Source organism: Bos grunniens, chromosome 17 (genome assembly GCF_055505025.1).
Source record: "Bos grunniens cultivar Pamir isolate PY7600 chromosome 17, Bosgru_T2T1.0, whole genome shotgun sequence".
Classification (NCBI taxonomy): domain Eukaryota; kingdom Metazoa; phylum Chordata; class Mammalia; order Artiodactyla; family Bovidae; genus Bos; species Bos grunniens.
In genome coordinates, this window is record NC_141181.1 from 54,345,430 (window position 1) to 54,372,020 (window position 26,591).

Here is a 26,591-nt window from a genome sequence, read left to right on the forward strand (position 1 = left end):
CTGCACCTGCGAACGTGACCTTATTTGGAAATAGGATCTTTGCAAGTGCAGATGAGTTAAGGATCTCAAGATGAGATCATCCTGGATTTAGGGTGGGCCTTAAATGCAGTGACTGTATCCTTATAAGAGGAAAGAGAGGGAGAGTTGAAACAGAAACACAGAGGGGAAGCCCATGTAAAGACGGAGGCAGATACTGGAGGGAGGCAGCCACGAGTTAAAAACTAAGCAGTTTCATCTCGTTGGAATTGGCTTGAAACAATATTTTGGGTCAATCAAGTTTTCTGTCTTAGGAATTTGAAATTAAAAAAACCACTAGAATTGGCCTATTTTTTTTAAAAATTGAAGTTCTAGATGTAGTGCTGGTGCTAGAAAGGCTATGGAGTTAACTTTTGAACAGCACAGGGGTTGGGGTGCCCACCCTCTGCCCAGTGGAAAATCCACTTTAACTTACAGTTGGCCCTTCATATCCATACTCCCTCTGCATCTGTGCATTCAACCAACTGCAGATTGTATAGTACTATAGTATTCATATTTATTATTTAAAATAGTGTGTGTGAATGGACCCATGCAATTCAAACTCATATTGTTCGAGGGTCAGTTATATATTGCAAGCTGATATCCTTGATAAGCAGAAAAAATAAGCATTAGTCACATTAAAAGCAGAGCACCAGAATTACAGAAGATCTGTAATTCCCTGGTGGCTCAGTGGTAAAGAATCTGCTTGCCAGTGCAGGGAACTCGGATTCCATTCCTGAGTCAGGAAGATCCCTTGGAGTCGGAGATGGCTGCCTACTCCAGTATTCTTGCCTGGAGAATCTCATGGACAGAGGAGTCTGGCGGGTTACAGTCCATGGAGTCGCAGAGTCGGACGCGACTAAGCACAACAAGAGCCATCGGAAGCCAGAAGAAGCAAGGAGAGATCCTCCCCTGGGGCCTTTATAGAGAGTATGTCCCTGCTGACACCTTGATTTTGGACTTCTGGCCTCCAGAACTGTGAAGTTTCTGTTGTTTAAAGCCACCAAGTTTGTGGTAATTTGTTAAAGCAGCCACAGGAAATGAATACACATACATACCTGTTCTGAGAGCAGAGAAGCCCATCAGGCATTCTGTCCTGCTTTACACGTCTTGTAAATAAACTGAATCATTGCCTAAGGACCTTTGGCCACAGATCTTTAAAGGATGAAATTTCTGCAACGTGATCAATTCCTTCAACTTCCTGTATTTTAGAAAGCTTATATTTTCTCATATACCTCATATAACCTCTAATTTCCTTCTCTTTTCTGTGGCTATTTGAAAATAAAGTTACCCATCAGGTCTCCACAATTTATTTTTGGTTACAGATTTCTTCTGGTGCTTGATTCCAGAGAACAAATGCTCTAATACTTTGAGCTGAAAGATCAACCAGTTCTTCAGAAAGCTCAGATCTCTCCAGGAGCTAATGTTCTTAGGCTCAGCTCAGAGACTTGAAGGACATTTGCTAACATCTGATGGGTACATTGCCCTGCATGCGTCTGCTGGCCGCTGGAAAAACAGCCTGTGAGGGCAGTCGGGGACCACTGACCCAGGCCTTGCTTCCTACTAATGGCCACAAGCCTATTCAGTAGAGCAGCAGGGAATGATCAAAACATTACCTAAACTAGGAGCTGGTTTCAGGGCCCTGGATGAGACTCCATGGCCCCAGAGAAGGCAAAAAGCCTCTTATGGGACTTCCCTCGTGGTCCAGTGGTTAAGATTCCAAGCTCCTGATGAAGGGGGCTCATGTTCGATCTTTGGTCAGGGGACTAGATCCTACATACTATAACTAAAAAGATCCCACATGCTGCAACGAAGTTTCCGCTTGCAGCAACTAAGACTCAGGGCAGGAGGGGGAGAAGCCATATAAATAAATATGAAAAAAATAAAGTCATTGAAGCAAAGACAGTGTTCTTTAAAAATGCCTCTTGTGTGTTGATCTCAGCCAGCTCTTAGTCAGGAGTTTCAAACTCAGATGCCTGTAGGGGCCAGACAGATGAGTGAAATGAGTGATGCAGCCAGATATGAGGCAATAAAGAGTGGTGAGGACTGTGGCAAACCAAGAGGGGACCACTGATACTCAGCTCCAGCTGCGTGCTCTCCTGTGGGATAGGAAGCCAGTGTTACATGGTTTGATTTTTTTCCAAATAGTTTAATTTTTCAGAAAAAGCAGGAAGTCCATACTTCTATGTAGAATATCTCAACATTCAAAACATTGTACAGGCAACAACAATAACAACAACAACAAAAAAGTTTGAAGTCTGCTTGCCAGTTAATCATGCTGCTTTACCTAAAATATGAATAGATCCATTTGCTTGAGTGGATAACAAAAAGTCAATAAGAATGCTAGCAGAAGGGTTAGGAGGCAGTGAATGAGTGTGTGTGTGTGTTTGTACATGTACTTTGGCCTGTATTTGCATGCTCAGATTAACTATAGACACCTCATTTTATTCATTCTCCTGGGCAACTAGCAACCTGGTTGTAAGAAACAAAATATAGTCAAACAAAACATCAAAGAAGAAAGCATGTTTGGGATGCTAGATGACATAGCCTAGACCAGTGCTTCTCAAATTTTAATGTGCACATGAATCTTTTGGGAATCATAAGATGTAGATTCTAGGCACTAATGGTAAAGAAACTGCCTGCCAATGCAGGAGACATAAGAGAGTAAATTAAGAGTGGAAGCTGAGATTTTTACATCATAACAAGCTCCCATGTTGAGGCAAGGCCCATGTTCCTGGTAACAGGATCACATTTTGAGTATCAAGGGTCTAGATTAGTGATTCTCAAACGAGTTTGTGTACAAATAACCTGGGAGGGACAATCCCCAGAGTGTCTAATTCAGTAGGTCTGAGGAGAGCCTGAGAATCTGCATTTCTAACAAGGTCCCACGTGATGCTGATGTGGGGACTCCCACTTTGAGAGTCCAGACCATTAGTAGTAAAAGTATTCAGGGAAGCTAATATGTTTGCAAGTTGATTCCCTAAGATGGACTCCTATGTGTGCAGTTTCCCTTCTTAACTAGGAAAGCTCACTCTTCAGGAAAGTGCACAGTGCCTATGGGGGGTTCCTATCCCGTCCTTGGAGAGGCCTTTTCTGGTTGCATTCCCGCTCCCCACCCTATCAAACTATCTTGTTTGATTTTCTTTGAAGCATGTATCATCATGTGAAATGGTCTTATTGGATTTCTTTGTTTGTTCTATTGAGATATAAACATATCATAAAATGCACATAAAACGCTTACTCCTTGGAAGAAAAGTTATGACCAACCTAGAGAGCATATTAAAAAGCAGAGACGTTACTTTGCCAACATAGGTCCATCTAGTCAAGGCTATGGTTTTTCCAGTATTCATGTGTGAATGTGAGAGCTGGACCATAAGGAAAGCTAAGCCCTGAAGAATTGATGCTTTTGAACTGTGGTGTTGAAGAAGACTCTCTAGAGTCCCCTGGACTGTAAGGAGATCCAATCAGTCTATCCTAAAGGAAATTAGTCGTGAATATTCATTGGAAGGACTGATGCTGAAGCTGAAACGCCAATACCTTGGCCACCTGTTGCGAAGAGCTGACTCATTTCAAAAGACACTAATGCTGGGGAAGATTGAAGGCAGGGGGAGAAGGGGATGACAGAGGATGAGACGGTTGGATGGCATCACCGACTCAGTGGACATGAGTTGGGTAAACTCCAGGAGTTGGTGATGGACAGGGAGGCCTGGTGTGCTGCGGTCCATGGGGTCGCAAAGAGTTGGACACGACTGAGCGACTGAACTGAACTGAACTGGTATATGAAAACACCTCACAGAATACCAGGTTATACATATATGATCTCATATAAGCCTCACAAGTGTTGGTTAGACAAAGGAAATTTCACCAGAAGGTTATCTTCAGTTATCTCAGGATAGAGGAATTATGGGTGATTTTTATCCTCTTTTCTATGGTTATCTCTGTTTCCCAAGTTTTGCTTTTTATCTTACAAAGAGAGTGCAGTTCTTTAATAATTCATACAAAAATTCAGTCACTGCCTAGCTCTCAGAGGAAGTGTTTTACATTCATCTTGTTGCCTTGGGAAACAAAACTAGTCTGCTGGGGATACAACTCAGCAGGGTCTGGGAGGTCCCTGGGAGCCAAGGGCTAGTTACTGGGCAAATCTGACCTGGAGCACTGTTACCTGAAGTTGTAGCCAGGGTACAAGGACTCCTTGGCGGTCTTGTCATCAAGGCGACGGAAACTGTATTTTGGACGGCAGTGATGGAACCATCTGTCCAGGTTGCAGTCCCAGTAGATCTCAATGCCCATGATTCCTCCCTGGGGAAGAAAACAAGAGATAATCTCTAAGCCTCGCGGGACGTGGGTTATGCAGCTATCAGACATCTCCCTGCATAGTGATGATCACTGAAGGAAAAGTTTGCTTTTGAGGGTAAAAAATGCTGATAAAAAATTTCAGAGCTCTAAGTACCATCCAATTTAACTCATACAACGACTACTTTGGCAACTACAAATGCATCTCCCTGCTCCTCCTCCCGCCTGGAACATACTACCATTAAATTTACTTTCCCGAAACAGAACTTTCAACAAGTAGTAGTAATGTTAGTCGCTCAGTCGTGTCTGACTCTTTGCAACCCCATGGACTGTAGCCCACTAGGCTCCTCTGTCCATGGGATTCTCCAGGCAAGAATACTGGAGTAGGTTGCCATTCTCTTCTCCAGGGGATCTTCCTGATCCAGGGATCAAACCCAGGTCTGTGGTATTGTAGGCAGATTCTTTACCATCAGAGCCACCAGGGAAGCCCAACTTTCAACAAACCCCTCCTGTAATCAGACATTATTAATGCTTCCACCCCCATTAAAGATTATATGAAACGAGTTGCCAGTCCAGGTTCGATGCACGATACTGGATGCTTGGGGCTGGTGCGCTGGGACGACCCAGAGGGATGGTATGGGGAGGGAGGAGGGAGGAGGGTTCAGGATGGGGAACACATGTATACCTGTGGTGGATTCATTTTGATATATGGCAAAACCAATACAATATTGTAAAGTTAAAAAAAAAAAAAGATTAAGTTGAAGCTTATCATACTGGAATTCAGCGTGCTCCATCACTTCCTCTCTGCTTTTCTCCAAATTCTCCCTTGGAGAAAGCTGTTATGCCAGACTATGCTTTTCCCAGACACACTTTGCATTTTCACTTCTTTTTTTATTTTAAAATAAAGCTGTATCTCAACAGCTTTATTGAGATACAATTCACATACAATTCGCCCACCTAACATGTACAATTCCACACTTACATTCATGTATATGTGCAACTGCTACCACAGTCAATTTTACAGCATTTTCACTACCTCCAAAAAAGAAAAACCATGTAAACTTTAATTACCCCTCTCAACACTAAGCAACCACTAATCTACTTTTTGTCTCTGCAGAGTTCCTTATACTGAACTTTCACATGAATGAAATCATGTAATACATGATCTTTTATGTCTGGCTTCTTTCGCTTAGCATAATGCTTTTAAAGTTCATCCATGTTGTAGCAAGTGTCAGTACTTCATTCCTTTTTGTGGTGAAAGAATATTCCATTGTATGAATACACTACAGTTTGTTGATCCGTTCATCCTTTGATGGACACTTGGGTCATTTCTATCTTTTGACTATAATGAACAATACTGCTGTGAATGTTTACGTACAAGTTTTTGTGTGAATATAAGGTGTCATTTTTTGGGGGTACATACTTCGGAGTGGAATTGCTGGGTATACTTTGCATCTTTTAATCTTGGCCCTTGACCTTTTCTCCCAGTGAAACATTTCTCCCACCCACTTCTCTAGCTAAATTCTGCTCGTCCTCCAAGACCCAGCCAACATCCTTCCCCATCCACGCAAGCACGCCTATACTCCTCAGTTCATGGTGACCTTTCTCTCCTCTAAACTTCTAAAGAATCTGCTCATCTCTTACCTATACTTGGTACTTCTTTTTTTTTTCTACAGACATTTTTTGAGCACTGGCCATCATATTTCACTGAAGCTTAGACACCATTGCTTGTAAGATACACAGGGTGTTTTTTTTTTTTTTTAATGTTCCTCCAAGGAAAAAACTGGTGTCAATTAAACTGTGAGATTCCATCAACTGAAAGCACTTACTGATTTCAAAATTATTAAAAGTGAAAAAGATATCTCTTTGAATCGATGAAATTAGGCATTTCAAGACAGTACGCTAGATGTAGTATTCTGAGGATACAGAAATGAGTAACAAAGAGGTTCTGACTTGGAGAGAGGAGAAATAACACAGAAAAATCACAACTGCCTTTTTTGGGGGGTCAGGCACTAAGCCAAGCACTCTACTTACTATAGTGAATGTATTAATACCTTTGTCACTTGGCATCCATTTTGCTGGCTTCTGGGAAATCTACCTGAAATTTCCTTTGGGAAACACCTTTCCTAACTCTCCGTGGTTTGAATGGGGCTGTGACCTCTCCCAGGAGAGGGCACCTGACTCAGTCCTGGCACCTCACTCCCAGGACAGTGCTTCCCTCTGGACCTGATGATGAGTTCAGATAGATTATGTGGCCCAAGGTAGGGTTAATCAGAACTCTCCTTGAGACATTTTGCCAGAACCATAGGGGAAAAGGTCCTCTATTGGTTGAGACCACTAGCTGTGGAGTGTGAAAGTCTAAAGCAGCACTATCTAATAGGATTTTCTCTGCTGATGGATATAGTCTGTATTCATGCCCTATAAGGCAGTAGCCAGTGGTTATTGAAATGAGGCTAGTATGATCAAGGAAATAAATTTTTAATTTCAATTAAGTTTAAGTTGCTGCATGTGACTTGTGGCTACCATATTGGATAGCAGAGTGCTAGAGCTTTGGTGGCTTTGACTTGACATGTGGAGAATATCATCATTAAGGAAACAGTCAAAAAATGAAAGGAGTCGGATTTCTGAAGACATCATTTGAGTTCTGGGATGCAGCTATGCCTAAATCTATCATACTCTTCATTCAGCCAACAAATATTTATTGACTGTCCATTATGTGCTGAATGTTATACAAAAATGAACCAAAAAAAAAAAAAAGAGCTACCTTCATGGAACTTACATTCTAGTCAGAGAAAATAGACAACAGACAAATGGATATGATGTAAAATATATAGGATGTCAGATAATGCTTGGTACCAGGGATAAAAATAAACCTGAAAAGGGCCTGCTGGGATAGAGGTGGGAATTGTCGTTGTAAATGTAGCAGTAAGGGAAAGCTTCACTGGGCTATATTTGAGTGAATACTGGAAGTAAGTGTAGAAGGCAGTTAATACTATGTCTGGGGATAGACTATTTCAGGCAGAGGGGACAGCAAGGGAAAACTCAAGGTAGGAAGATGCTTTGGGTATACTAGAATGTTCATTCCACCTGGTCTTTCTACGCAAGTTAATATGGTTCCTTTTTGGTTAAGTCACTTGAATTTTGTTTCTGTTATTTGCCTCTAAATTACTTTTTATTTTTTGCTTAAATCACTTGAGTTGGATTTCTATAATTTGCTACTGGAATAATCCTGAGTAACCAAAGTGTGGTAGTCTGGATAATTGTTGTTGTTAGTCTCTAAGTTGTGTCTGACTCTTTGCGACCCCATGTGCTGTAGCCTGCCAGGCTCTTCTATCTGTGGGATTTCCCAGGCAAGGATACTGGAGTAGGTTGCCATTTCCTTCTCCAGGGGATCTTCCTGACTCAAGGGTTGAACCCACATCTCCTGTATTGGCAGGCAGATTCTTTTCCACTGAGCCACCAGGGAAGCCCAGCCTGAGTAGTAGCCCCCCAGATATACCTAATCCTAGGTCCTAATCCCTGCATCTCTGAACATGTTACCTTAAATGGCCAAAGAGACTGCATGTGTGCACACTCAGTTGCTTCAGTCATGTCCGACTCTTTGTCTCTATGGACTGCAGCCTACCAGGCACCTCTGTCCTTTGGATTCTCCAGGCAAGAATTCTCCTGAAGTGGGTTGCCATGCCCTCCTCCAGGGGATCTTCCTGACCCAAGGATCAAACCCACATCTTCTGCGTTGCAGGCAGATGTTTTAGCACTGAGCCACTAGGGAACCCCCCAAAGAGATTGCTGCTGCTGCTGCTGCTAAGTTGCTTCAGTCGTGTCCGACTCTGTGCAACCCCATAGACGGCAGCCCACAAGGCTTCCCCGTCCCTGGGGATTCTCCAGGCAAGAACACTGGAGTGGGTTGCCATTTCCTTCTCCAATGCATGAAAGTGAAAAGTGAAAGTGAAGTCGGTCACTCATGCCTGACTCATAGCGACCCCATGGACTGCAGCCCACCAGGCTCCTCCGTCCGTGGGATTTTCCAGGCAAAAGTACTGGAGTGTGTTGCCATTGCCTTCTCCAAAGAGACTGCAGGTGTGATTAAATAAAGATCTTGAGAAGAGGAAATCTGGATTATCTGGGTGGACCCTATAAAGACATACTGATCTTTATGAACAGAGAGGCAGAGGGAGATTTAACACAGGATAAGAGATCAATGTAGGTGGTGGTCCAGTGGTTAAGACTCCATGCTTCCAGTGCAGGGGGCACAGGTTTGATCCCTGGTCAGGGAACTAAGATCCCACATGCCGCAGAGCAAATAGGCCTGCAGGCCACAGCAAAGGATCTCATGTGTTGCAACAAGGACCCAGTGCAGCCAAATAAACAAATATAAAAATATTTTTTAAAAAAAAGAAAAATGAAATCAATGTGACCACTGAAGCAAGATGCTATGCTGGTGGCTTTGAAGCAGGAAGAAGGGGCTATGAGCTAAGAGATGCAAGGAATGCAGTTTTAAAAGGTGGAAGAGGCAAGGAAATGGATTCTCCCCTGGGGCCTCCAGAGAGAGCATGGCTCTGCTGGTATCTTTATTTAGGCCCAGTGATACTCATTTTGGACTTCTGACCTCCAGAAGTATAAAAAATGTGTTGTTTTAAGCCACAAAGTTTGTGTTAATTTGTTACAGCAGCCACAGGAAACTAATAGATGAATGGTCTCACACATAGGGTTGTTGTGGGATTAGATGTGGTGATGCAGGAAAAGTCCTTGTCATTGAACATGGATTTACAAAATCCTCCATAAATATGAGCATATTATTAAGACCCAGTGGTCCAGCCTCTTGGCCATTTGTCATCCTCCATCCCTTGACCCACCCTCCCCACATTCCACTTTACAAACAGGCATCACCAACCTGAATGGCCACTTCTGAAAAATTATCTCCTGTTTCTTGGAAGATATCTCCTAGTCGGAAAATGGGACACTGTGGATCCCGAGTCTTGTGAAAGGTGCAAGTGGTGTTTAAACCCGGCAAGATGTTTCTCCTGTACATGATGAAAAGCAAACAAGCATCTCAGTTGAAAACTGGGATCCTTCTCTTTCATGGGAGTGAAACAGCGTGGCCCCTGGCACCATGAGGGCCTCCAACGATCCTGCCTTCTGGATTCACACCCTTGTGTATTCCCCTCTTACACTGTCCAGTGTTGGTCTGTGTGGCCAGTAATATATGACAGAAGTGATGGTGTGTCACTTCTGAGATTAGATTATAAAACACAGTGGCTTCTCTCCTGGTTACTATCTGGCATGCTTGCTCTTTGGCTTGGATCACTTGCTCTGGGGAAGCCAGCCACCATGTCCCAAGGGGACTCAAGCAGTCTGAAGGAGAAGTCCACATGGTGAAGAACTGAGTTCTCCTGATGACAGTCACTTGAGTGAGCTTGGAAGAGGATTTTCCAGCCCCAGTCAAGTCTGGTGATGGCTGCAGCCCCTACTGACAGCTTGACTGTATCCTGAGAGACCCCAAGCCAGAACCACCCAATGAAGTCATTCCCAGATGCCCAGAAACTATGTGAGAAAATTAAAGTTTGTTGTTTTTAGCTTCTAAATGTTGGGGTGAATTGTTATGCAACAGTAGATAACAAATACAGCCAAACATTCTGGGCACTTACGTGGTGTAATTGTGGCCAGGAAAGTCGATATTATTCTTGATGAGTACAGTAAAGTTTTCAGCACTGACCAAGAGCGCAGGCCTGAGAGAGAGAAATGCAAAATGGGGATCAGTGACTACAGGGACCAAGGGAGTCAGTGAGCCAGGGACCAGAGGCTCTGATTTCTTGCTTGGGTCAATATGATGGTTGGAGAGAAATGCAATTCAGTGGGCAAAACCTTCCAAAATTCTCCAGCTTCTCCAGGAAGAATTTCTCCCTTCTTAAGACCCCATGGAAGGAGTTCCCGGGTGGTCCAGTGGTTGATAATCCTTGCTTCCACTGCAGGGGCATGGGTTTGACCCCTGGTTGGGGAACTAAGGTCCCACAGCTGTGTGAGGTGGCATAAAAAAAGACTTTGTGGCATTTACTGTAATACTTCTAACTCTGATATAATGGTATGTTTAGGTATGCACAGTGGTGTGTTGGTAAATGTTTAAAAACCAGCTCTCCAGGAAAACAATAAGCCCTGATACTGTAGCAGTTACTGACTATTGTGGTATAAATACCCCCACCATCGCTGATTTCAAGCTACCAGTAGAACATCACTGAATTGGAACTGGGAAGGGATGAGCATAAATGGCTCAGAGCTGGTATAAGCCAGCTCCAGCACACTCCTGTTTGTATTTTCCACAATAAACTTGGTGATCCTGCAGGGCTGAGACAATAATTTTCTCATCTTGGCATCCTCAGCCTTTAGCACAGGGCCACACATACATACTTGACTCTATCATTCGCTCTCTAGAGGCTCTGAGTGGTATAAAATCCTCCATGAGTGAGAGGAGCCCAAATTCTAGACTGCCGGAAGGTCCACCCACCATCCATGCATTCATTCATTCAACAAATATTTATTGTACCGGGAATGGGGCTGGGCCCTTGGGATGCAGTGATGAACAAGACAGTCGAGATTTTTGTCCTGGTGAGGTTGAGAATCTGTTAAAGATGGAGAGAACAGGCTCCACAAAATGATGCCACTGGTATCCTGTTGCCTGGCACACCTGAGTAGGTGGCAAATATACATTGGGAGAAGCACAGGCTAAAGGTGGAAAGTATTCGGAAGGGAACATCAAGAATAATCTGCTCTGGGGGCTTCCCCGGTGATCCATTGGTTAAGACTCCATGCTTCCAGGGCAGGGGACATGGGTTCCTTCCCTGGATGGGGAGCTAAGATCCCATATACCACAGAGCAACTAAGCCTGGGCGCTGCAACTACTGAGCCCACACACTGTGGAGCCCATGCTGTCACAAAAATCCCATGTACCGCAACTAAAATCCAATACAATCAGAAAATTCTTTAAAAAAGAATGATCTGCTTTTTATTTCAGGACTTCCAGAGCCCAACTTTGGCTCTACTGGGGATGTAATTATAGAGAACACTGTAATTTTTGCCTTTCCACATCAATTCCCCCCCTCTAGCAGTAGCACCTCAATTTTTTCCCTTTGGGAAAGCCAGGTCTCTTCCACTGTCAGTCCACTCTCATCTCCTGCCCATCCCTTACAGCTCCCAGGGTGGGCATATGACCTGGAGCTGGTTTAACAGTGTAATCCACAGTGTCCAAAAGTCTGTTTTTTACATCTGTGTCTCTTTTTCTGTCTTGCATATAGGGTCATCTCTGTGGGAGAAGGTGAGGGTGGGATGATTTGAGAGAATAGCATTGAAACATGTATATTATCATATGTGAAATAGATCACCAGTCCAGGTTCAATGCATGAGACAGGGCTTTCATGGCTGGTGCACTGGGATCACCCTGAGGGATGGGATGTGGAGGTAGGTGGGAGGAGGGTTCAGGATAGGGGACACATGTACACCCATGGCTGATTCATGTCAATGTATGGCAAAAACCACTACAATACTGCAAAGTAATTAGCCTCCAATTAAAATAAATTAATTAATTTTAAAAATCACATCCCAAATGAAGAAGCTTGAATTTCATGGTAGTCTTAATATAGTCTACATTTTTAATAAATCATCAATTAAAAAATATTTAATCAACCAGCTTTGTGATGAGCCATCTTGACAGAGATAAAATACCACTTTCACCTCAAAGAGTCCCTAATCTGATTGGAAAACACTAACATAAAAGCAATAATAAAACTATACAATAATGACAGAAAAAAACCAAGCCGTGTAATCTAATCCCCTTGGCTTCAGTGATTGATTCTTTGACTGTCACATGCCTTAGGCCATTGAGAACACCCCAGGATTATTGTGGGAACTATTGGGAAAGAAACACTTGTTTTCTCTAGGATTATTAGTAGCAAGGACAAGGTAAACCTGGAGTGCCCCAGACCACAGTGTGAGGCAAGCCAGCATGGAAGAAAAGAAGAGCTAGAGGCTGGGGAGAGGAGAAAGGTAGAGGAAGAGAGAGAGAAATCTTAAGACATCATTTAAAGCCTTGATCAAGCCTTGCCCGAAACTAGTGTTTCTGGACTTCTCATTGACGTGAGTCAAAAACACAAGCCCAAAATTAACAGTCCCTTTTTTTTTTTCTGAAGCCAGTTGAAGTTATATTGTCACTTGCACACACACAAAATCTTGTTTACAACAGATGCCTGCTATTTGCCAGACCCTTTGCCTTTAGAAGATTTCAAACTTCTGGGCAACATGCTCAGAATCAAAGGACTAAACGGTCCCCTTTACTTCTCTTTCATGACACTTAAAAATTTCCTTTTCGGAATGACAGCCCTCTGTGCATGTGTCTTATCTCTTCTATTAGATTGCAAAACCCTTGGGACCTGCTCCATATCTGGGTCTTCTTGTATTTTACAAAAAAAAAAAAAAAGCACAGTTCTCCCTACTATGTGATAATGGATGTGCTGGAGAAACAATTAAATGAATCATCTTAGTAATGCTTTTGTATAACATATGAGAAACTGAAGGTAAGGGAGTTACTTGTCCAGGGTCATGTAAAATTGCAGCCCAGGTCACAAAACATCAGAGATGCCCGGTATTTATGTGATGAATGAATTGCTGGCAGAGCCAGGACTGAAAACCACAGGCAATCAAGAAGCCTCTTGCCTTGAACCAGGGCCTTCTTGAATGTAGGCTCATGTCCCCCCGGGTCTTGGATAATTTCTTCCGGGACCTACAAATGAACCTGTGCGGTGCTGTTAGCGAGTGAGAGCCGGACAAGCTGGCACTGCCTGGTGCTTCCCACTCTGACATCAGAAACTTTTGCCTGAAGCTTCTAAGAAGTTAGTTTGGGGAAGTTTTCTCTTTGCCCCACAGATGCTGATGGTGTGGCCCTGAGTCACATTTCTCTAGAACTACACTGTCCAACATCCCCTAGGCATGTGTGGTGTGTGTGACTATTTAAATTGTGTCTGTGTGTGCTCAGTCTCTCAGTCGTGTCCGACACTTTGTGACCCCATGGACAGTAGTCCGCCAGGCTCCTCTGTCCATGGGATTCTCCAGGCAGGAATACTAAGTGGGTGGCCATTTCCTCCTCCAGGGGATCTTTCCGACCCAGGGATTGGACCCATGTCTCCTATGTCTCCTGCACTGGAGGCAGATTCTTTACCACTGAGCCACTGGGGAAGCCCGACTATTGAAATTAAATTAAACTCAAAATTCAGTTCAGTTGTGGTAACCACATTTCGTGTGCTAAATAGCCACATGTAGCTAGTGGCTACCAGATTGGATGGTGGAGGTACAGAATCTTTCTGCATTGCAGAAGGTTCCACTGGACAAGGCTGGTCTAGAACCACCACACGTTGAGGGGCAGATCCTGTATGCATTTGTGTTATTGGGCACTTTACAGTGTGCCAAGCACAGGGTTCACTGTGCAATCACTGTGCAATTATCATCTCATTTAATTCTCACAACAGCCCAGGAAGGTTGGTGCAGTTATTATCCTCATTTTATTTTTAACTGAAAAAAATATATTTTGGCCACGCTGCTTGTGGAATCTTAGTTCTCTGACCAGGGATGGAACCTGCACCTCCTGCGTGGCAAGTGCAGAGTCTGAATCACTGGGCCTGCTGGGGAAGGCCTGTTATTCTTATTTTAAAGACAAGGAAACTGAAACCCAAAGGGGTTAAGGCACTTGTTCAAGGCCACATAGCAAGGGTGCATTAAAGCCCGGATTTGAATCCAGCTCTCCTTATTCTCTGCTGAAATGCAGCCCTCCCAGTGTTTTCTGAGGTTTAACATCAAGTTCTGCCTTCTGGGCCTGACCTTGAGAAGAATCAACACAGGGGAACACCAAATGTGTACATCACTGTGAACATTTAAGAAAACTTTCTTTGCCTTCCCTTCCTTCTCTCCTCCCTTCCCTTCTTCTTCCTTTTTCCTATTTCCCCTCCCACCTTCTCTTCCTTAATCACTCAGTACAGACACTGACAGAATGGACCCTGCTATAGCACTGGAGGTGGTGTCTGGAGGTGCCCTGGAAAGTGCTGGAACACTCAAGGGGCAGGGGACACCCACAGGTGTTCAAGGTAGTAGCTATTTATCAGCTGGTCCAGAATTATGTCAATATTTTGACCACAAGCAAGGCCCTCCCAGAGACCGCTAGTGTGTCTGGCCTGGGAGTCACTAAGCCAGTAGGACCCGGGACTTGGGGAGGGAGGGTGGTGCTGAGAAGGGAAGCTGGGGCAGTGCCTCGCAGGGCTTCATCTGCTTGAAGCTGCGGGCCACTGTGTCTGTCCCCTCCCTATAACTCACTCCGGAGCCTTTTCCTCTGCCTCGACAGGACACCAGGTGAAGACTTCACAGGTCTTCTGCTTCTCATTATAATGTATACACCTGCCGGTCTGGATTCCTGTGAAGGGTCAAGGGGTTGTAGAAGCACAGGTGTGAAAGAACCGTGGGAGGAAACTCCACTCCACTCAAGCAAGAGGCTGTTTCTCAATCCAAGCAGTTTTAGTTTCTGTGTAACCTCATCCAAACCACAGGCTTACATAAGAAAAACCAAGCAAGCAACACATCGAACGGTAAGGTTTTCAAAGAAGGATCAAAGAGAAGACATAAAGACCACAGATGCTGTTAGGTTTTTGCTTGCTTGTTTGTTTCTTCACAAGAAAAGATGCCTGAGAGGGAGGCAGAACAGGGTGTATTCTTTTGCCTGGTACAAATGGACTAGCACATGGCTTCTGAACAGACAGCGGAGTTCCTCTAGGTGTGTACAGCATGGACCAGGATGGACAGGGCCATGCAGTAAGCATGGCGCATCTTCCTGGAGTGTCAGTGTCACTAACGGATATTTAAGGGGAAAGGTAAATAGTAAATAGTGTTAGTTAACTCTCCTCCAACTCAAATGCACAAGCATTATGGAATGGAATTGAATATTAATATGCCTTTCTGTGTACATGTATGTTATAAACTGGCTTTTAAGGCAATGGCACCCCACTCCAGTACTCTTGCCTGGAAAATCCCATGGATGGAGGAGCCTGGTGGGCTGCAGTCCATGGGGTCACGAAAAGTCAGACACAATTAAGTGACTTCACTTTCACTTTTCACTTTCATGCATTGGAGAAAGAAATGGCAACTCACTCCAGTTTTCTTGCCTGGAGAACCCCAGGGACGGGGGAGCCTGGTGGGCTGCAGTCTATGGGGTCGCACAGAGTCGGACACGACTGAAGCGACTTAGTGGCAGCAGCAGCAGCAGCAGCAGTGATAAAGAACCCACCTGCCAACGCAGGAGACATAAGAAACATGGGTTCGATCCCTGGGTTGGGAAGACCCCCTGGAGGAGAGCATGGCAACCCACTCCAGTAGTCTTGCCTGGAAAATCCCCATGGACAGAGGAGCCTGGAAGGCTACAGTCCATAGGGTTGCAAAGAGTTGGACACAACTAAAGTGACTTAGCACATGTTATAAACACTGATGGCTGGAGAGGATGTGGAGGAAAGGGAACCCTCCTACACTGTTGCTGGGAATGTAAACTGATATAACTATTATGGACAACATACAACCATTATGGGGAACAGTGTGAGATTCCTTAAAAAACTAGGAATAAATCCACCATATGACCCAGCAATCCCAGTACTGGGCATATGCCCTGAGAAAGTCACAGTTCTAAAAGACATGTGCACCCCAGTGTTCATTGCAGCACTGTTTAGAATAGCCAAGGTATAGAAGCAACCTAGATGTCCATCTACAGATGAATGGATAAAGAAGATGTATATACACAATGGAATATTACTCAGCCATATAAAAGAACAAATGAGTCAGGTCTACTGAGCTGGGTGAACCTAGAGCCTGTTATACAGAGTGAAGTAAGTCAGAAAGAGAAAAACAAATATCATATATTAACTCACATATATGGAATCTAGAAAAATGATATCAATGAACCTATTTGAAGGGAAGGAATGGAGAAGCAGATGTAGAAAATGGACTTGTGGACACAGTGGGCTAAAGAGAGAGTGGGACGAATGGAGTAAGTAGCACTGACATATCTACACTGTCATGTGTGAAATAGATAGCTGATGAAAAGTTGCTGTATAACACAGGGAGCCCAGCCGGGTGCTGTGTGATGACCTAGAGGGATGTAAAGGAGGGAGGGGAGAGAGGCTCAGGAGGGAGAGGATATATGTATATCATGGCTGATTCAAGTTGTTATACGACAGAAACTAACACAACATTGTAAAGCAGTTTTCCTCCACTTAAAACAATGATATTTTACTTTTTCTTGTTCTTTTTTGCGAAATTTGTTTTAATTTTATGTGCCTTTTTAAGTTAAAACAAGATCTCTGGAAACTCTGAAGGTTGATATTGCCTCCAGGGGCCCTGGGCGGGGTACACATTCATGCTTCTCAACCTTTGGGGAAATTCAAGAGGAAACGTGTAGAATACTCAGATGATGCTACTGGGCCATTCAAATTTTCTATCAGTGAGAACCCTGAAGGGGCTAATTCTGTGAGGTTTTCAGGAGCTGCCCTCACTGGGAATTAGAGTCACATTCATAGTCAGCAGTTGGTCCTCTGGGTTCAGAGTCGAGGCATGGGGCAGGCACAGGCTCATCCATGGCCCAAGGAAGGTGGACGAAGCCAGCTGAGAGCCAGAAGCTAAAGAGCTGGGCTTCTCAAACATCACCAGGATCCCAGACCATCCCCCTGCAGGTCTCAGAAAAAGAAACAGAACATACCTTTGCTCCGCGGGCCCAACCATCCCTTTTTACAACCCCGATCAGAGGAACAGAGCGTCCTGGGGGTGGGGTACTGCAGAAAGAAGGACAAAATAGTGGGGAATTAGTTGTGTCTCTAAGATATAGGAGAAGACAATGGCACCCCACTCCAGTACTCTTGACTGGAAAATCCCATGGATGGAGGAGCCTGGTAGGCTGCAGTCCTTGGGGTCGCGAAGAGTCAGACACGACTGAGCGACTTCACTTTCACTTTTCACTTTCATGCATTGGAGGAGGAAATGGCAACCCACTCCAGTATTCTTGCCTGGAGAATCCCAGGGACGGGGGAGCCTGGTGGGCTGCCGTCTATGGGGTCGCATAGAGTCGGACACGACTGAAGCGACAGCAGCAGCAGCAGCGGCAGATATAGGAGAGCAGATGTCTATGTTCACACAAACATTTGTGTGAAGATAATGCCCAAAAATCCAAACAGCCCAAACAGCCACCAATAGATGAACGGATAACTAAAATCTAGGACATTCATGCAATGGAAAGGAATGAATGAGTACTGATACCTGCTACAGTGTAGATGAAACTTGAAACATGATGCTAAGTGAAAGAAGCCAGACAGGAAAGACCATGTATTGTATGATTCTGTGTATATGAAATGTTCTGAACAGGCAAGTCCATAGACAGAAGGGTGATCGGTGGTTGCCAGAAGCTAAGGGAAGTAGGGTACTGAGAGTGACTGCTAGTGGGTATGATGTTCCTTTTTGGAATGATGAAAATGTTCTGGAAACTGACTGAGATGATGTTTGCCCAATTCGGTGAATATACTAAAAACCACTGAGCTAAACGCTTGAAAATAGTGTGTTTTATGGTACATGACTTATATCTCAATAAAAAATAAAAATAGGGACTTCCTTGGTGGTCAAGTGGCTAAGACTCCGCACTCCCAATATAGGAGGCCAGGGTTCGATCCCTGGTAAGGAAACTAAATCCCTCTCACTGCTACAAAGATTTCACATGCAGCAATGAAGATCCTGCATGCTGCAACTAAGACCTGATGCAGCCAAATAAATGAATATTTTTTAAATTAATAAACATATAAAAATAAGTAAAAGTCTAAGAAGCATATGCCAGGGCCCACTTTCAGGGAACAGCCCTTGGTTTGGAGAGCGGGGTCCTGGATCATGCAGCCTTGTGGCTGAGGAACCAAGTGAAGCAGACAGGTGCAATGGCTCAGCAGGAAATGTGGAAATAAAGGACTCCAGCCAGCTCTCTCTCCTGGCCTGAGAAAAATGAGGTCAGTCAGCTTCCAAGACTAAGAGCTGAGGGCAGAATGAGGAGAAGAAAAGTGAGATGGCTTGGTTTATGCATTCTCGACTTCCCGATTTCTGAGGACCAGGTTTAATGGCCAGTCTTAGGGAGACCAGGAGTTTCATGAAAATAGGCTGTTACAGAAATTCAGGGGAGGGTCCAGGCTTGGGTGCAGGTGCAACCAGGTCTGGCAATAGCTGCACCATTTTCTGGCTGAGTGGCCTCAGCCAGGTTACTTTGCCTCTCTGCACCTCAGTTTCCTCACCCGTAGAAGGGGAATTGTCTTATATGGTTTTAGTAAAGATTAAATGAGTTATGATGAGAAAGGGGTTAGCCCGTGGCTTTTGCTTAGTGAATGTTTCCTGTAGTTTTCAATCTCTTTCACTTTCATGTTCTCTCTTCTTCCTAAGTTACCTTCTTCCTGTCACCCAGCATGTCCTTGGTTTGCTGCTCTTGTGATCCCCGACTATATTGTGAACCCTTTGAACACAAAGCCTGGGTTGTGTCTTTGTAGTCTGAGTGCCTGACACATAGTCGGTCTGGATAAACGTGGAAAGAATGAATGAATGATCATTCACTGTGGCTCATGGGAAGTTATGTTATTCTGATTATCAACTGGAAAGAAATCTCAGGAAAGAAGATAAACCGACTCTATTTTACTCTCAAGGTGAAATTCCAAAATTAAAAAAAAAAGAAAAAACAATAGACATTCGAATCATCTTTTTTGTGATTGTCACATGCATCAACGATGGCCTCAAATTCTTTGTCACTCTTGCTGTTGGGAGGCAGAGCATCTTCCCTTCCCTTTGAAGCTAGGTCTGACTCTGAGTGAATAACCAACAGAAGGCAGTGGGAGTAACGCTGTGTCAGCTCTAGTCCTGAGCCTGGGAGGCCTGGAAGCTTCTTTTGGTCTGGCGGATCCTGAGCTGCTGTGAGGAAGTTTGGAAAGACTACATGGAGAGACCTTGAAAGGAGGAGAAGCCTTAAGAGTCCCCAGAGAGGAAGAGAAGGCCAGCCAAGCCCAGGCCATGAGAGCCCCCACACAGATCCCAAGATCAGCAGAACTGCCCAGCAGAGCTCTGTCAACCACTGAACTATGAGAGTCCCTAAAACGCTCATGGCTTTAGGGACTTCCCTAATGGTTGAGTGGTTGAGACTTCACCTTCTAATGCAAGGGGTACAGGTTCCATGCCTGGTCAGGGAGCTAAAATCCCATATATCTCACTGCCAGAAACACAAAACATAAAACAGAAGCAATATTGTAACAAATTCAGAAAAGACTTTTTAAAAAATGGTCCACATCAAAAAAAAAAATTAAAAAAAAGAAATGCTCATGGCTTTAAGTCCAGCAGGTTCAGGGCAGTTTGTTATGCAGCAATAGATTATTAGGACCAGTGTCTCTTCATTTTGGTGTACACCTGGGGCTTGGCCATATTTACTGCAGACAGATGTCAAGCCCTATCCTTGACTTCCACCTTCTGGTAAGGGTTGCGGGGCCGGGGCTGTGGGGAGGGGACTGTGGGGGGGTGGCTGTCAATATGCAAAGAGAGGAGGCAAATTTCCCATTAGAGCAACCCAAACCAGCTCGGATCGCAGATAAAAATCTCAAGAGTTACATAGTATTTTCCAGGCTGACACTGCCTCCACAGAGCTCAGTCTGAGGGACATCCTGTCTGAGAAGGAGTAACTTGTCATTTGGGTCATAATGGCTCGCATTGGAGTGCTTTTTACAATGTATCATGCTTTGTTTCCAGCCTGTCACAGAGATGTGCTCATTTGTTTCAATAATCCCAAGACCTAGGTTTTGCAATCAGCCCCATCTTGCAAATGAATACACCAGCTCACAGAGCCGTGAAGTTACCTGCCCAGAGTCACAAAGGTAATAAGTCAAGTTTTGAACCATTTGCAGTCTAGCTCCTAAAACCCAGGCTCTTAATCTCTGTGCTATCCTGACTCTCTTCCTTGACTTCTTTTACAAGTCTCTTTATTGATTTCTTGTAAGTCTCAATAACTTGAAAAGTATCTGTGAAAAGTGCCACGGCGCGGGGGTGGGGGTGGGGGTGGGGAGGAGTGTGAGTAGCAATTTCAGAGTATGGGACAGGAGGGAACCAAAGGCCCCAAATTGGATTCAACTTCAGATGCCGCTGGGTAGGGAGATGGAAGGGAATATTTAGTTGGACAGGCACCTGGCTACTTCATTAGAGTAGCAGGGACATTTAAGGGGAAATGGAGGCAAAATAAACGTAGAGAGGTCTCTTTTTAGGGGCGCATTATTGAGACAGACTTGAAGGGAATGTTCGCTTATTTCCAAATTTAGGTAGAAATGATGGCAAGGACTGTAGTGCAAGAGAGCATATCCACACTGAGTTCTCAGACACTCAGAAATCTAGGCCTTGTTACCAGAGAGGGCCGATGAGCAAGACCCACAGGCAAGGCTGGTCTTCCCCACAGGCGCTGCACCTCACCTCTCGGTGTTGGGACAGTCCCTGGTAAAACACAGGTGTCTTACTTGAGAGGGGAACAACAGGAGGGTGTTGCCTAGGAAGACATCACTATAGACAAACTTATCAGAATAGCTAGTTTTCATTTTACAGAGCAGTGAACAAGACTGGGGTGGGACAGAATAAGATACACATGTTTTTATAGGGAAGAAAGTTTTCCAGAAGAAGGCAGAAGGTTGAGAGAGAGTACGGAGAGGGCAAAGCAAGGTGGGGAGAGTGAGTGGATGATGGTAGTGAGGGTGGGAGATGTCAGGGCTTCCCCACTTCACGTAGAGCCTAAAACTAAAGAAGTGCAATGAAATATCAAACTTGCACTGTCTGACATCTGCCCTGGCTGGCCCTGCAGGCAGTTCACAGTGAACAGTGGGAGAAGTTGTGAATGAGGACAGCTGGATTCTAAGTCTGGCTCTGCCTCCAGCAAGCTGTGTGATATTGGGAAGGTCCCTGATCCCAATATCCGTGCTGATCTTTGTGCTGACCTGTAAAATAAGGCTGGGAGTGCTGTTACCCCCCTAAAGTTGTTGTGAGGCTCTGTTAAAACATGAGACACTATGCAAACGCCAAGGTTCCATGCTGTCCCAAGCTGCTCCGGGAGCAAGCAACGGAGAAAGCAGGCCTTGAGCTGCACAGGCTCCTAGTGCTACAGCTGGAGACTCAGGGCAACAGAGATCTGGTGGTTACAGAGCGAGAAATGCAGGGTCTTCTCACCCTTTCCAGCCAGCCCAGATCTACACCCCTGCTCTGTAACAAGCAGAGGCTCAGTCAGTATTTGTGGGCTCCACAACACCCCTGGTCCCAATTTCCATTTCCTCTGACCTATGCCGCCTCCAGGATCTCTTATCACCCATCCCTCTCTCCTTACCTCGGGACACAACCCTTGCTCTTGGCCTTCTGTCTTGAGAAAGTTTGTCATCATAAAAAAGGAGTTCCCCTGTAGAGAAAAAGGAGAGAAGGCAAAATGGCAAGCCCTTTGAGAACACAACTACTTAATCATAGTAATCCAACTGGCTAAGTGCCTGGGGGCGAACCTTTCCACTCTTCTAAGCTTCAGTCTAGAAATCTGGGTCTGGAAGCAAATTGACTACCCAGAGCGCTTAATATCCAAGCTGGGTGAGCTGCCCTGCTGAGCTGAGGGAGAGCGGAGGAACATTCAAATTGATTGAGCATTCATTTTCCATTCCAGCCTCAAAAGCAGCCTTTTCATTTTGGGGGACACAGTAAGTCCCATTACGTTGAAAACCAAAAGATGTGGGGAGGCAGAGGTGGAGGTGTTACCTCCATCAGAACGCTGTTCAGATTATCCAGGACTTTAATGAAAGGGTCATAGGGCATCCCACACCTGGGCAATAGGTGGAGATTTTAATGACCCTCTGTTAGAAACAAATGGATAGCAGCTTGGCTTTTATGGTTTTTCAAAGCTTTCCAGCTTCCAGGGGCTGCCAGTGGGCCCTTTTGTCCCTCTTACCACCCCCCTCCATCTGTTCTTTGGTGTTCTCAACTCCACTTCAATCTTTCCTTTTTGAGAATTCTACGTTCGTTTTATCCTTTTGCAGATTGAGACAATGTCAAGCCCTTTCGCTATGGTCCAGACCTTTCCATTCTTTGTCATCTATAGCCTTCCCTTCTGCAAAACTGTAGCCAAGAGTTTTCCTGGAGACATTTTTGTTGATAAAATGCTGCACAAACAATATAGAAGGGCTGGTCCCCTCAAGGCAGAAAGTTCTTTGCCTTTCTGGATCTAGGCAAAACTTGCTGACTTGATGGCCCTGCTTCTGAAAAGCTATGTATAAATAAAGTTTGAGTGAATCAAATCATGTTTTCAATGCACCAGGACACACTGCTATTTTGAGAAACCCTGTAGGAATTGATAAAGCAAAGTGTCATCTCCTTTGAGTTGCTGCATCTGACCCAATTTTGCAATTTTTAGGTTTTCTCAGTTGAGATTTTCACACAGCTTTTTAAATGGGGCCAGTGTTTTTCTGGAGCGAGTCTCTAGGTCCCAGGGGAGGAGGAAGAGGCCCTGGGGACAGTGACCGGGGACAAGTCCTGGGAGGATGCTGACAGGTGCTCACCTGCAAGGGGAAGGTGTAATCCGCCATATCAAAGACACTCTGCATAACCTTCTTCTGCCCGTTCTCCATAATCTCCTTTTTCACCTCTGCTATCCCTTTTATCTTGCTGTGCACAGAACTGATGACAGGCTCTTTCCGTTGGTACCGCTTGTCACTCACCAAAGCAAAGCTAAATGACAGACACAGAAAAGCATCAGCGATTTTCTCAAGGGAGACACAGTGCCATGGTTTAGGATGCAGGAACTGAGAGCCAGCTCCATTAAAATCCAGGCTTTGCTGGGTGACTTTGGGCAAGTGACTCACCTTCTCTGTGACTCATTTTCCTTACCTGTAAAATGGGAAGAATAGTCATACCTACCTCATGGGGTTGTTTTGAGGATGGACTGAGATACCCATGCAAACTCCTCAGCAGTGTATCTGGCTCATAGTGAGCTTTCACCATATGGAAACTGTTGTCCCCAATACCAGTCTCTAATATCACGTAATATAGGCCTTAAGTTATAGATTGCCTTCTCAAATAGCGAAGTCCACCCCAGGTCAGTCCACCAGCTTTGTTCTGGGACTCAGCAACACATTAGCATCTACCTAAGGGTTTGTTGTTTGGAGAAGGAAATGGCAACCCACTCCAGTGTTCTTGCCTGGAGAATCCCAGGGACGGGGGAGCCTGGTGGGCTGCTGTCTATGGGGTTGCACAGAGTCGGACACAACTGAAGCGACTTAGCAGCAGCAGCAGCAGCAAGAGTTTGTTCCAGGTTTCCCAGATGGCGCTAGTGGTAGAGAACCTGCCTGCCTAATGCAGGAGACCTAAGAGACCTGGGTTCAATCCCTGGGTCAGGAAGATCCTCTGGAGGAGAGCATGGCAACCCACTCTAGTATTCTTGCCTGGAGAATCCCATGGACAGAGGAGCCTGACAAGCTACAGTCCATAGTGTCACAAAGAGTCAGACACGACTGAAGTGACTTAACATGCACACACATATGTAAGGGTCTATCCGGCAGGTCAGCTTCCTGTTTTCCAGAAACACCTGCCTAGTTTAAAATAGCATTGGTAATAGCAGCTTACCCTTTATTGAGTACTTAGTACATGTTCTAAATGCATCACCTCCTTTAGTGCTCACAACAGTGATAGGAAACAGTTCCCGAAATCATCCCCTTTTGTAGATGAGAGAATGGGCTCAAAGAGGTGAAGGAACTTGCCCAAGATCACACAGGTCATCAGTGGCAGGCCTGAGGTCTTTGACTGGTCTACCGTAGAGCCCAGAGCAAGATCTCTTAATCATGTGCTATATTTGTTCGTACATGATGTGGCTTTGCCTCTGGTTTCCTGCCTTCTGATCTATTCATAAGCTATTAAGGCCTTCTTTAGAATATGACTCTAAGTGATTATGGTGAGGGGAAGAGAGGGAAAAAGTAGAATTGATAACTAAAAATGGTAGATTCCATCTCCATTTATCCATTTCCTGTTTCCCATTGCCCTGAATAATTGAATTGAATTTATTTTATTTATTTATTTTTTGCTGTCCCGTGCATCATATGGGATCCTAGTTCTCAGACCAGGGATCAAACACATACCTCCCCTGCAGTAGAAGTGTGGAGTCTTAACCACTGGACCACCAAGGAAATCCCTTAAGAGTTTGTTTTAAATGCTTTGTTTATTCATTGGGCATGTATCTATTTGGTCTCTTCCCTCTGCTCAGCCTCTAATATCTGAATGTTTTTAGGCAGTCAGTAGCTGTCCTCTATGAGCTGACCTTGGGAAATCAAGATACTGTGGGCCAAGGCTTGGTCCCAGCTGTTCTCAACCTTGGCTGTACAGTGTAATTACTTAGGGAGCTTTCAAAATTGCAGCTCCCTGGTCTCATCCCTGGAAACTCTGATTCAATAGGTCTGGGGAGTTATCCAGGTGCCTATATATTTTTCTAAAATTGATTCTAATACACAGTCAGGGTTGAAAACCCCTAAGAGACTCATGGAAAAACAGCTCACATTTGGCAATATGAAGTACTGCACATTTGAGGTGCATTCCCCACGCCCCAGCGATTTCACTCTTAGGTGTATGCCCCAGAGGAACCCCTCAAAGATGGTGCCCAACAAGTTATGTACAGGAAATTGTAAAGCTGCACTATTTATAATAGGGAAAACTGGAAATCATGGAAATATCCTCGAACACTGAATGGGTGAATAAATTGTTGGATTTATTTGCTGGAATGTTCTGTAAGAGTGAAAGTGAATGGAGAACTGCTTGCATCAATGTGGAAATAACATAACATTGAGTAAGGAAAGCATGCCACAGAACAAGATACAGGTTAAAGAAATTAAAAATGACATTATATGCTTAAACAAATACCTGTTCACACATATTCATGGCAGCACTATTCACAATAGTCAAAAGGTGGAAACAACCCACACATTCATTAAAAGATGATGGACAATCATCTACCCATGAAAAGGAATGAAATGAGACACATGCTGTACTGTGGAAGAACCTCAAAAAACTTTGTGCTAAGTGAAAAAAGACAGACACAAAAGACCATGTAGTGTATGACCCCACTTATATGAAACATCCAGAATAGGCAAATCCACCGAGACAGTAGACTGATGGCTCCCTGGGGCTGGCGGAAGGGGTACATGGGAAGTAAGTGCATAATGAGGTTGTCATTGGGTTTTAAATTTATTTTTGGCTCTGCTGGGTCTCCACTGTTGTGGGAGGGTTTCGTCTAGTTGTGGCGGGCAGAATAGGGGGCTCCTCTCTGGTTGTGGTGTGCTGGCTTCTCATCACGGTGGCTTCTCTTGTTGTGGTGCGTGGGTTTAGTTGCCCCACAGCGTGTGGAATCTTCCCAGACCAAGGACTGAACCCATGTCCCCTGCATTGGCAGGCGGATTCTTAACCATTGGACCCCCCCAGGGAAATCCACATAATGAGGTTTGCAGAGAGCCCAATTTGAGATCCAATGAGCATATATGAGACAGAGCTAGCCAGTGTAATTCCATAGACAAATATGATGATGCTTATTCAACAGTGTATTTCAGCCTATCATCACAAAGTGCAATGTTCTTCCGTGTTGGGTATTGCAACAGTCTCCCAGAATAACCGTGTCCATTTGACCCTCCATTTTGGAAGCTCAGTCTCTTGTTAGTTAGTCACTCTGTCACATCCAACTCTTCTGTGATCATATGGGCTGTAGCCCACCAAGCTCCTCTGTCCATGGGATTCCCAGGCAAGAATACTGGAGTGGGTTGCCATTTCCTTCTCTAGGGGATCTTCCAGACCCAGGGATCGAACCTGAGTCTCCTGCATTGGCAGGCAGGTTCTTTACCACTGAGACACCTGGGAAGCCCTTAGTCTCTCATATTCATCCCCAAATGTATGATGTGGTGTAGATCAGCCTTAATGGAATCCAACCCTCTCAGAAATCAGAAAACTTGTCTTTATATATTCATGGTTCAGTGTCTTAAGACTCCACACTCCCAATGCAAGGGCCTAGGTTTGGTCCCTGGTCAGGAAACTAGATCCCACATGCCACAGCTAAAAGGTCTAAAGATCTTAACATGACTGAAAGGTCCTAATGCAACAAAAACTGAAGATCCTATGTGCCGCAACTAAGAACTGATGTAGCCAAATAAAGAAATAAATGTTCT

General features: G+C 44.6%; 1 protein-coding gene across 3 annotated transcripts in view; it reads right to left on the reverse strand.

Annotated features, from left to right (window-relative positions):
• P2RX7 (purinergic receptor P2X 7) overlaps window positions 1–26,591 on the reverse strand; it is a 60,648-nt gene that overhangs the window by 13,833 nt on the left and 20,224 nt on the right. For 2 of the 3 annotated variants that reach the window (XM_086347678.1, XM_086347679.1), the window contains exons 2-8: window positions 22,953–23,121; window positions 21,743–21,811; window positions 17,081–17,153; window positions 14,659–14,755; window positions 9,957–10,037; window positions 9,203–9,332; window positions 4,178–4,314 (exon numbers count right to left, since the gene is read on the reverse strand). In XM_086347678.1, coding sequence (XP_086203804.1) covers window positions 4,178–4,314; window positions 9,203–9,332; window positions 9,957–10,037; window positions 14,659–14,755; window positions 17,081–17,153; window positions 21,743–21,811; window positions 22,953–23,121 — 756 coding nt within the window. The remainder of the gene's footprint in view (window positions 1–4,177; window positions 4,315–9,202; window positions 9,333–9,956; window positions 10,038–14,658; window positions 14,756–17,080; window positions 17,154–21,742; window positions 21,812–22,952; window positions 23,122–26,591) is intronic. The other variant, XM_086347680.1, reaches the window with a different exon arrangement.